This window comes from Talpa europaea (assembly GCF_964194135.1).
Source record: "Talpa europaea genome assembly, chromosome: 9".
Taxonomy (NCBI): domain Eukaryota; kingdom Metazoa; phylum Chordata; class Mammalia; order Eulipotyphla; family Talpidae; genus Talpa; species Talpa europaea.
Genome location: NC_140076.1, coordinates 30,223,005 through 30,235,191, shown reverse-complemented (window position 1 = coordinate 30,235,191; position 12,187 = coordinate 30,223,005). Strand labels below are relative to the sequence as shown.

Genomic DNA, 12,187 nt, shown 5'->3' with positions numbered 1-12,187 from the left:
AAAAAAACACAAAAGCCCAAACATAACTTTTCTGATGCCTGATAATATTCTTCTCTCATCTCTCATTTCCCCACAACTATTTTGTCTTAAGGCTCTGGGAGCCTGTGGGAAGCTGCTGTGCGATTTTTATCTCTATGATTAAAGTGTTACACTTTATTGAGTTCTTTACATCAGCAGCAAAATCTGCAATGCAGGATTTTACATAACACCTCATTTTCTCCTCGCACCATTACGATTATTAACCTGGTGGCAATAAACAGGAAATACAGCTTTGCTTATGATGTACTCCTTATTTTTGTTCCAATAGCAAGCTAGAAAAAAGGGGAAAGAGCCAGAATAGGGGAGAACTTTTTGCCATATATCCCGTTGATATCTACCCTTCTCTCTGTTCCATAACAACATCTCTCATAGAAGGTCAAGGATAGAGATCATCTCTAGGGATGTTTTCTTCTCCATCATTAACTCATCCATCCATTCATTCAGCAAGGATTTCCTCAGTGCCTACTATGTGTCAGGCATTGGGCTAGGTGTTGGAGATATAAAGATTTCAGTTATTGACCAGTGCTGGGTCCAGTGGGGGACATAGACCTATAAAGCATGCATCATGAAACAGAGAGATGAGTATAATAAAAAAGGAGAATTGGGGGACAATATAACTGAAATATAAGTGAAAGAGGGCATACTCAGCTATATCCAGAGAGGTGAAGGAAGGCTTTACAGAGGAAGAGATGCTTGTATGGGGCCTTGGAGGATGGCTAGGTAGAGCAAGGCATTCTTGTTTGAGGGCACATAGCAAACAAAGCCTTGGAAGGCACAGCATGGTCTGAAAACTGCCGACTTGTCATGGTGAAAGCAATATCTATCTATTAGCAGACAGCAGAAAATGAGGTTGGAGATGGAGGCAGTCACTGAGGACCTAGATATTCTTACATGGGAAATATTTTCAATGTCTGATGTTGGTCTACCCACTGGAATTCCCCCAAGACCAGGCCAAAAAAAAAGAGGATCGAGGCAAATGATGTAGCAGGAAGAACTTGCACAGTAGACAGAAGATCTAACTTTTATCCTTGGCTCTGTCACTTCCTAGCTATGTAATCTTGAACAGCATAGCCATCTAGATAGCAGGTGTGATGTGAATGAGATAATGGTAATGAACAAGTTGTGCAGGTCATTGATAGTATTTCATGTGTCAAAGGAAAGAGTTGGGGGACAAAACTCTGGGCAATCCAAAGAGGTGGAGAAGCCACAAACTCATTCTATGTGATTGTGATAAAGGTTTTCATGTAGATATGGATAAAGGAATCTGCACTGTTTGGGAATTGCTTCAAGCCAAGAGATAAAACCTGGTTTGTCCACCTCCCTTCTTGTCTGGCCCGTGTTCTGCTCTGACAACAGCCTCTCACTCCTTGCTGCTTTCTGACCGAGTGCAGAGTCCACAACAATCAAAGTCTTGTCTTCAGAGGTCATGAAAAGCCAGTAGCAAAGTAATAGCTTGAGAAAACCCCTGCCTCTGTCCCATTTACAAGTGCTTGATTATGCATATTTAGGTGTTTGATTTAAAAATATAACTTGTTCTGATTCTATAGCCTATCAAAAAACATGCAACACTTATGCTTAACTATGCTCTATTTTTATAGGGAACACATAATTACATAGGGAACATGTTTCTTTCACTCAAATAACCATGCTTAGGAATAATCAACTTGTTAGGGATCAAAATGTTATAAACTAATAACATAGAACTTTTGATAAGATCTTACTCTAACTTGGGACACGTACCAAGGATACAAATATCCTACTCAAACTTATGAGAGGATGACAGAGCTAACCTTAGTGAATGGGCCTGCCAGCCTCCCAGCCCCCCAAGCCAGAAACCTGGGAATCAGAAAAAAATTTAGGTCTCAGATCCAGCACTGCCTGTCTGACTTTATAACATACTGGTACCCTTTTGCTCATCTTCCTGGCCCTGCTTTCATTGGGAACTTGATCATTTTTCAGGTAGTTCTTACTTGGACTATAACAAAAACAACTTGACTATTCTACATACCTTTTAGTCTTAGAGCCTTCAATTCTTGCTCATCACAGCCTCCACAACAATAGTTGCAAAATTCAATCTTAATCCTGTTATATTTCCATAAAATACCTGCTGGTTCCTTTAATGGGCTAGGTGGCTTTTGGCTTGGGTATTTTTGCTCACACAACTCCCTCTGCCTACAATGTCTTTCTCTCCACTGGGGGCTCCCTTCCTGTCACCCACTTGGTGGACACCTCATCTTTCAACACCTTACTCTACAATCACCTCTTCCAGCAGGTCTTTTCTGGCCACCCAATGAACTGATGTTTCCTTCAGCCGTCCCTTCAACTATCTTCACATAGATCTCCCAGAGCACCTAAACTGCGTATGTACTCTTAGTTGAAAAAAGAGAGAGTAGGCCTGGGAACAGCAGAGCAAAGGAGGGAAGGAGTGAGGAGAGTAGACATTAAGGACAAGATGAGACTGGGGGAGGGAGAAGGGAAAGAAAGACTAATGAAGCAGGTAGCAGATCCCCTGCCTGCACTGTTCTCCACCCCCCCTCTCCTCTGGCCGCCTACACTGAATAAAGGAACTATCTTATTTTCCTCCAAGATAAAATACATAATTTCAGCATGAATGTTGGCACCTCTGAACACTTCTTTGAAAAGCAGTGATATCTGCTCTGCCAAATGGGAAAACTGCATTAGGATAGGGGAATGGCTGAATTGCTGTCTTGCAGTGGTCTCTGCCCACGGGGTCATGCTAAGATAAAGGACCATGTGCTCAGGCCTCACAGGGTATCAGGAGAGAAAGACTGCATAACGTATTCTCAGAGGCCGGAGGAAGACAACAATAAATAAATGAATAAAATAGTATGAAGCAGGATGATGCAATGATTAAAAGACATAAGACCTTCAGCCTATATTGGCCACTGAGAAGTCATCAAATCTAAGGAAATTGAAGAGAGAGGGGGCCTTCTCCAGGGTCACAGAGCAGGTTAGTAGGAGAGCCAAGAGGAGTTTCTGAAAGAAAGGAACGTTTGCTGAAACCCAACCACACCCCCAGCTCTGTGGTTAGACTGCATCCATTATTCTCTGGGTAAGCTAACAACCTCCTACAGGAGATGTCTCCAAACATTCAGGCCACACACATTTATTGAGTTCCTAATATGTTCCTGGGGGTGCCCTAGTTTCATCAGCCTTTGATTTATAATGAAACGACATTAACTTTTAATTATGAAATTAAAATGTCCCTTGGCTCTCACAGGCCTAAATATTATATCTCAGCCCTCTTCTTAGTTTGACTTATCTTCCTACTCAGACCTGGCTTCCGATGGGGAGATCTGGTTTTTCCACTTGTATCTATGGCTACTCTTGATGCAGGAATGGGCCCCTGGGGAAATCCCCAAAGGTGAGGATCAAGCAGAGGCTGTAAAGGGGGTGTGATAGAAGTTAAAAATCCAGTTCAGACCCTAACCAGCCATGACATCTTGACAAGCCAGTGTCTGACCTATTTCTGAGAACCTAAAGACATGATCCAATTTACTTCAGTAGATTGTTGAGAGAATCAAAAGAGCTAATTGGTGTGAGAACAGCTCATAAACTCTATAAATGTGCAAGTTGATGGTCATTGTCAAAAATGTCCTAGGGAACAAAGAACAGATTTCTATTTATGTAAGTTGGGCACCCAAATTCCTCTCAACACTATGCCCTACGCCTCTCTTTAAATTTTTCATTGTATGTGCAAGTACTTGAAAATGTCAATCTACCCTGCAAAGTTTTAGCTCCAGGATGTTCTTATCCCTTGTGCCAAGGGATACCTGCCCCTAGTATCGCTGTATGATTAGAAAGTAGGTGTTATATTATCATTACTATTTTCCTTCCATATCCCCTCTGGATGGAATCTAAGCCCCGAGACTCCCATCACAACACTCCTTATTGTGCCTTCCCCTGAGTTCAGGATACCTGGTTCATTTATTCATTTATATATTTAGTCTCCCAGAAAATGCCTCTACGTGCTTACTCTGTGCTGAGCCCCTACTGATATACCCTGGGGATGCAGAGGTAAGTCAGGCATGTTCTGGCCCTTACAGGGTTCACACACCACTTCCTCCTTCATAAAACCTTTTTTATTTTACTCTTGGTTTTCATGAAATCTCCTGTCCTTCTTTCCTCCTGCTTTTCTGGCCACTTGTCAGTGTTCTTTACTTCTTCCTGTACCTAAACTCTCAAGTTTAAAGAGCCCCATGTTTACTCTTGAGACCTCTTCTTGCTCCACACACTCCAAGATGTTTTAAACAACACCTCCATGCCAAGGATGCCTACCTTTATATCTCCAGTCCAGTCCTCTCCTAGGGTCCCATTTGCACACATTGAACCACCTGCCTGACACTTCAGTCTGATATCAAGTGATTATCTCATACTGCAGATATCCATTTCAGAACCCTCAATTTCCTCACCACCACACCACTGTCTACTCCATTGCTCAAGAAACAAACCCTTGGTCCATCTTTGCTTCTCCCTCCAAAGAATCCATGTGCAGGTCCCATAGAGGTGTGGCCAAAATATTTATTGAATATATCCTTCTCTTTTCATCTCTCCATTCTCTACTGTCATTCAAACTACTCTGAGCTCTTGTGGAAACCATTGGTCTGTTCGCTCTCATGTCCCACTAAAATCCACAATTTATACAATAAACGAGGTATCCCTTTGACAGTTCTCTGCTCTTAAATAAACTCTCCACAGTGCGTGGGATATAATCAGAATCTGCCTTCGTCCACAAGGTCTAGCGTGCACTGCTCAGGCACATATCCAGGGTCTGTCTCCATCCAGTTACTGACTTTCCTTCTGCTCTTTGCTTCAGGGCCTCTATTTGCTCAGAATTCTCTTGCCAGCTTCTTTGAATGACTTGTTATTACCATCCTGTAAGATGCAGCTCAAATGACAGAAGCCTTTTCTGATCACACTATTCAAGTAGACCTGCCCCTACCCACTCAGTTATTCACTGTCCCAAGGTATGCTCACCTTTGTGCATTCCTAGAGGGCATTACAATCTGTGATCACCTTGCTTAGTTGTTCAGGTTCTGTCATCCCTACCTGGGTGTCAGCTCCTCAAAGGCAGGAACCTCATCTGTCTTGTTCACCAGTAGGCCCTAGGCCCTGGCATATAATAGGTTCACAGGGCCTATTTGTCAAATGAATGAATGGGCAAATGAATGAATAAACTGCATGATAAGTGCTTTAACAGAAGCATATTTTAAAAATCTGTGGGAGTCCAGAGAAGAGAGCTGCTATCTCTGCAAAAATCAAGGAAGGCTTTTTAGACAAGGAGCCATAGGAATTAGGTTATGAAAGATGAGCAAGATATTAGCAGAAAGGGGAGAGAAGGGAAGGGGTGGGTGTTCCCACCTGCAGAAAGAGCAACCACAGAAACTCAGAGTAGGACAACGTGTGTGTGCCTGGAAGGTGTAAGTCTGTGAGGCTGGGGTGTGAGCTCAGAGGCTCCAGAAGCCCAGCCCCTTGTTTCCCAGGGCTAACTGCCTTGTTTCTTATGTGGTTCCTCTTTTTGTCCTACTGGTTCTTCATATTCATTGTGTCAGGAATGTCTATCCAGCTACATTCAGGGTGTACCTGAGGAAGGAGCCTTACCTCCCCTTTCAGAGATCTAGACTTTACATGGTAATGTTTCTTTGATCTGCTTAGTTGTTTTTTTTTTAAAGATTCCTCGATGTTTCTAAAAATTGTCCTTCCTTACCAGTACATGCCCTGATTTCCATTATATGGAACTTTAACTTTCAAAAAAAGAGAGCTATTTTAGTTGATAATAAATGAAGGGATTAGGGGCTTTTTTTTGCCTGATGCTATAGGGAAACAGCTTTTAAGGGCAAATTTTCATCAGGGGAATTGTCTGAATTTTTTCTGTGTTTCCTTGCCCCTCCCAGGGGTGTCAGGAGAGACTAAGCCAGGTAGGATGTATCAGGGTCCAGATTCCACAGTCTCCCAGGCCAGAGATGAAGGAACCTGCATGGCGCTTCCTGATGGTGGTCAGAGTGGTTGCCTTGAGCTCCTGCGAAGGCATTAGGATGCAGGGGAGAGGCTTGTAGCCAAGCAGGGCCTGGGCTTCAGTCCCCGCTCTGCCACTCCCTGCTACATTACTCTAGGGAAGTTACTTAAGCTCTCTGAGCTCCAGGCCTTCCTCTATAAGAAGGGACTCCCAGATCTCAACTTGCCATGATCCCTGCCTAAGCTTCAGTTTCTTTCTCATCTCCAAACCTGAGATAAACCCCTCTGCCTTTCCTGGATTGCATTTCCCTTGCTTCTTTGGCCTGAAAACATTATAAACCCTGAAGTGCTGCCCAAATGTGAAAGATTCAGCACCAAGAGCAGGTTTTGGCCTGTGCCAAGTGAGGTAAAGCCGGGAAGCAGCTCAGAATGTAGAGGGAAAAAAACCCATTTCCTCCCTGGTGTCTAGGAGGAAGCGAACTCCACACTAAATTATGTTGCAAATATGCCCCATGGTAGTTTTAATTTTATTGGCACTGATTTTAATTTACTCTTTAGGCTCCTGATTGCAGGATGAGCTGTTGGCTGCTGGCAAGGGGACAGCCCTTCATCACTCAATTTTAATTAAGGTTTTTAAGTTTGGAAGGAAAGAACAGAGATGCTTTACCTCCTTCTATTTTCAATCCCAAATTGTAATTAAGGGCCCCACATTAGCAACACACCTCTGGCTCCAACATGGCCACAGAAAAGTACCTCATTTGACTGCTGGAAAAAACTCAAGATACTTCTGTTTGTTCATTTAATTTAGTCATCTTTCCATTGATTGATGTTCTATCTATTCTTTCACCAAGCCTTTAACAATAACCTACTGTATACCAGCACTTGTTTTGGTCTTGTAGGTTAAAACCAAAACTGCAAGAACAGTGTATGTGTGGTCCCTGTCTTCAAAGCGCTTACATTCTAACGGGAGATGGAAATAAACACAGAATTACTATGCCATGTGCTAAGTGCCTCAGGAGAAATGTAGCCTGAGTTATGAGAGTGCAAAGGAGACTGTTGCTTCAGTCCAAGGGATAAATAAGGCTTTCTGAATTGAGATTGAACAGTGGTCCATTGAATAGTCAGTTGACTAGTGCTAGTTGCTGTAACAAACAATCCCCAAATCTCAGTGACTTAGTGCAATAAAGGTTAAGTAAATGTCATGGGATTTGCCTGCCCATTTTTCTCCCACTGATAATCCAGGAACATAGGATCTTCCTTCTTCCAGTACCTTTGCTTTTATATGTAGCTTCCATGCACAGAGCAAGAGAGAATGTGACTGCTGGTGTGTGAGTTTTATGTTCAAGCCTGAAAGTGGCAGTTGTCACCACTCTCACCATCCAATAAAGTGGTAAAGGGGACTGGGAAATGTCTTCTGTGTTCCTGGAAAAGAAAATGGGCTTGGTAAGCTCTTATTCAATTTCTCTTAAAATTTAAATTTCAATCTGACTTAGCCAGATAAAAAGAAAATATATTCCAGACAGAAGAAATATTTGTTTTAAGTATAGAGAATAGTCACAATCCAAATGGTTTGAAGAACTCCAGGTAGCTCCTGTGCCTGAAGTGTAAAATATGAGACCAGAAGTGGCAGGAGATGAAACTAGACAGGGGCAGGGGCGCAGTCATGCAGGGTCCCTTTTAAAATAAATTAAGTGGCTTGGACTTTATCCTGTGAGCAATAGGGAACTGCAAGAACAGTTTTAATTAGGGAAGTGACATGAGTTGTTTGCATTTTAAAATATTATTCTGAAGAAGCAAGGACACCAGGTAAGCAGCTATTATAGTAGAACAAGTAAAAGGTAGTGGCACTTGGATCAGATGTGGTACATGTCCTCCAGGAACTTATAGACAGACATTTCTATATCAGCTGGATTAGGTAAATGGTAACAACTACTGATATCAAAGCCCAAGAAAGTAATTATTTGGAGAAAAATGAGGGATTTATTTTAACTGAAGATGAGAAGAAATCATGAAAAGTTTAAGAAAGCCAAAATCCTCTACCACACCCAATGATCATTTTTTAAAGACGCAGAAACTGAGGCACGCTGAAATGTTGCTACTTGTCCATGGTCACAGGTTATTTTAAAATTTAAAGTACAGGTAGAAACCCTGCTTCTACTTTTAGTGCTCCATTCTACTGGACCAATGCTGATTCATAAAGTTACGTAGGCACAAAGCACAGTGAAGATATTGTTGGAATTGGTATTTGCGGTCTTTAGCATTTCCAGTAAAGTGCTGAATATGTGTGATGAAGGATGAAAAGTCATAAGACCTCAAACTCAGCCCCAAAACATGTAGACTTCTGAGAACGTTTTTTCTTTAAAAGATTTATTTTTTTTTTAATTTATACATACAAGAGCTGGGGTGTAAGCCAGAGGTGCAGGGGACTGAAAGGATTCACCAGAGACAGAATGGGGAGCAGAACAGGAAGATTTACTGAAATACACTGCTGAGGGGAGCAGTGTGAGAGACATGAGAGGTCTGTTGTGCCATCTGGGTTAGCTCCCTGGCTGGGGATTGAACTTGTGCTGCAATGGCTGCCAATAGCTTCATAGTGCTGAAACTTAACCCCTTGTGCCACCAGGGAGATCCCTGTGAGAACTTTTTTGTGCTCTAAATCCAGTCCTTAGAATCTCTGAATGGGAAGTAACCTTAGAGAGTAGCTAATCCTTTATCTTTACTTTGGAGGTCTAGTCAATACAATTGCATGTTAGCCTTAGTGATAGTTTTGTGGATTTGACTCCAAATGTAAGATATACAAAAGCAAAAATGAATAAACAAAAACAAACCCTTAGGCCATAAGAACAAAATAGTGATCACCAGAAAGAAAGGGAAGTGGCTAGATACATTGAGTTAGAGGGGTCAATTTTATGATGAAGGATGGTAACTAAACTTTTGGTGGCAAACATGTCATATATATATATATATATATATATATATATATATATGTGTGTGTGTGTGTGTGTGTGTGTGTGTGTGTGTGTGTGTGTGTGTTTATGCATCAATTTAAAATGCAGTATACCTGAAACCTACATAATGTTATGAACCACTATGACTTCAATAGAAAATTAAAGAAACAAAACTACAGCAAAGACAATGACAAACTGAGACATAAAGTTTTTATGCTACACATAAAGTCTCTAATATAGTTTCTGTAAGTCAAAAATTAAAAAAGTTTAACAACCCAATTTTTAAAATGGGCAAGGGAAATGAACAGATGATTCATAGAAAAGAAAATGCAAATAGTTCTTAAACATATGAAAAGATGCTTAACCATATAATAAAAGATAATTATACTAAGAAATTCAGATTAAAACTAATCTTAGATATCATTTTTCACCCATCAAATTGGCAAATATCAAAAAGTTTGATTCCACCCACGTTGTCAAGGCAACCAAGAAAGAGAAGCTTTACAACATTGCCAGGAGTGTAAATTGGTCCTTCTAAGGAGGTCAATCTGTCAATATTGATCAGAATTGCAAATCACAGAGGACACAGAAATTCTACTTCTAAGAATTTTCCTACTTATAATTGTATATGTGTGAAATGGTGTATGTAGAGAGTCAATCACTAATACATTGAATGTACCAGGAAAAGATTGGAAATGGCTTAAATGTCCTCAATAGGCAACTAGGTTAAATAGTTTCTATGTGGTAAGTCTCTGTGTACTGACAAATAGTTACCTCCAAGATATGTTAAAAAAAAAAAAAACAGATCTGAATAGTATGTTTTGCATGCTACCATTTGTGTATAATGTGGGGGAAGGGGAAGTAATGTTTGTTAGTTTGAGCATAAACTATCTCTGGAAGGAGACATGAGACCCCAATGCTATTTGTTGCTTTTGGTGAGTGAAACTGGGTGGTAGGAGGGATGTTTGGAAGGGAGGAAAAGAGAGTTCACTAAATTCTTTCATATCTTTGTGACTTGAACCATGTAAACCAATCAATATAATCCACCTGCTGGTTATTTCAAGCAAAAGCACATCAAATGCCAGGTGTCAGAAGGGGACAGTGCGCGTCACTCCAGAATGGTAAACAGAAGAGCAGCTTCTAATTCTTATCCCCTCACTAACCAGCTGACCGGCCTTAGTAGGCAACAGTCCCAACTCAGGGCTGGTCTGGGACTGGTCAAAAAACTTGTTTCTGAGGCCCTCTCTAGCGCCAACAGCCAGAAATATAAATTGTAGGTTTTTTTTTTTAATTTTATTTTTATATTCTCCATACAATTACAACCCCCTTATTTTGACCCCAAGCCCTCCTTTCCCCACCTCCCATCCCCCATAGAGTGTCTCCGGTTCATAGTTGTTTGTTATAAATTGTAGTTTTTCCTTACACATTTCTCGAGTCATCTCTCTACCTCCTCCTTTCCTCTGCAGCTCATCAAAAGCTCAGAGGAAAAGACAGACAATTGAAGAAAATAAAATTGCAAAGATGACTTTTATAGGGCTCCTGTTGAATCATTGTGTATTCCACCTCCAAAGCTGAAAATGATGAGTTTAATATCACACAGCGCAGTGCATCTTGTATCTCTCAAAAGACAGCTTATGCTACCCAGAGAGCTGGGAGCTCGGCAAGGCATAATTTTTCACTCCAACTCTGAGGCAAATGAAATGACAGTCATCAGGCCCACATTCCAGAAGCAACATGGTTTTCATTTGGTTTTAACTTCGTTTGAAAGTGTCCCAAGAAGGGAGAAGACTTCAAAACATGGACTTATCTTCTTTTTCAGGACTGAACCAGAGGACAGGAAGGTGGCCAGGTTTGGCCTTAACTGTTTCTGGTGTTGGCCATTGATGACCATAAGTTAACTGGGCCAGGGCCAGGAAGCCTGTTCTAGTCTCCATTATGGCATGAGTTTGGGAAAGTCTCTTCCCCATCTGGGGCCTGAAAGGATAAACAAATACGAAAGGGATCAAATTTTAAGTACATTGAAGATCTTGGGACCTAGAAGTTCCCCAGTTTCTACTGGTCTGTTATGGTGTTTGGAGTGATCTCTCTGGGCTTACGTGTGCATTCTGCATACAGCTACTGAACATTATTCTCAGACAGGCTCAGAGGACTTTTCTGATAATTCTCCTACCTTCATGGGCTCACAGGGAAGGCTAATAAATAATACCAAGCAAGGAAGTGTCTTAAGCCTGTGTAGGCAGAGAGTAGAGAAAGACTAGTCACTATTATTCTTACAGATTACGAGTTTGTTTTTCCCCCCCCATGTACTACTTATATGATACTACTGGGGAGTAGCTGTGACATCGTGAAATTAAGTTAAATAAAAGGATTAACTAAGATCTCATATGTAACACTCCCTGACCTGGCATGCATTAAACACACAGTAAGTGATAGCAATTCGGATCGCTGTGTTTGATATCTACTAGAACTTGCTGAGGCTGGACTAAAAATATCCCATTTTTAAATAAGAAAGCTGAGGCTCAAAGAGGGACCATGATTCACCCCAGAGCCTCCTAAGCTAGAAATAACCCAGTCAGAACAAAATCATAAGCAGGTCCAGTGCAAATATAATCATGTTAGGTGGAAGGTATTTCTCATTAATCAGAGAAACAAATTCTGTTAATGCCTCTAGTCATTGTTCACATAAACTGCCTGGGTAAGGCCCATCACAACTTAACCCAACAAAAACCTCACTTCTTCGAAAGGCCTCTGGAGAGGGATGCTAATAATAGAAACCTCAGACCTTGAGATGGTTAAAAAAGTGAGGAAAAATTGGTCTTTGCTGGCTTCACTTACAAATGCTGCTAAATCTGCTGACACCTTGGGCTGGCTTGAAAGGAAACGTGTGTGCACATGTGTGCACTTGCACATGCACGTTTAGTGTCTGGTCCCTTTAAGGCAAGTCCTGTGGCCCAGACTTATCATTTGTTTTCCTTTCTCTCAACAGAAAACAAGCCTGGAGTTTTATATTGACATCCACGCCCACTCCACCATGATGAATGGCTTCATGTACGGCAACATCTTTGAGGATGAGGAACGGTTCCAGCGGCAGGCTGTGTTCCCCAAGCTCCTCTGCCAGAATGCTGAGGACTTCTCCTATGTAAGACAGAAATCCTGCCTTGCCGGCCCCAGCCCACTCCCCGCCTGCCATGCTCCCCCCACTGCCTCTCTCTCTTTCTCCTCAC

General features: G+C 41.6%; 1 protein-coding gene across 2 annotated transcripts in view; it reads left to right on the top strand.

Annotated features, from left to right (window-relative positions):
- The window catches only part of AGBL4 (AGBL carboxypeptidase 4), a gene marked incomplete at both ends in the record, with an annotated part of 969,197 nt that overhangs the window by 896,627 nt on the left and 60,383 nt on the right, over positions 1-12,187 (top strand). For both annotated transcript variants that reach the window (XM_084242049.1, XM_084242048.1), the window contains one exon: positions 11,950-12,102. In XM_084242049.1, the coding sequence (XP_084098175.1) occupies positions 11,950-12,102 (153 nt within the window). The remainder of the gene's footprint in view (positions 1-11,949; positions 12,103-12,187) is intronic.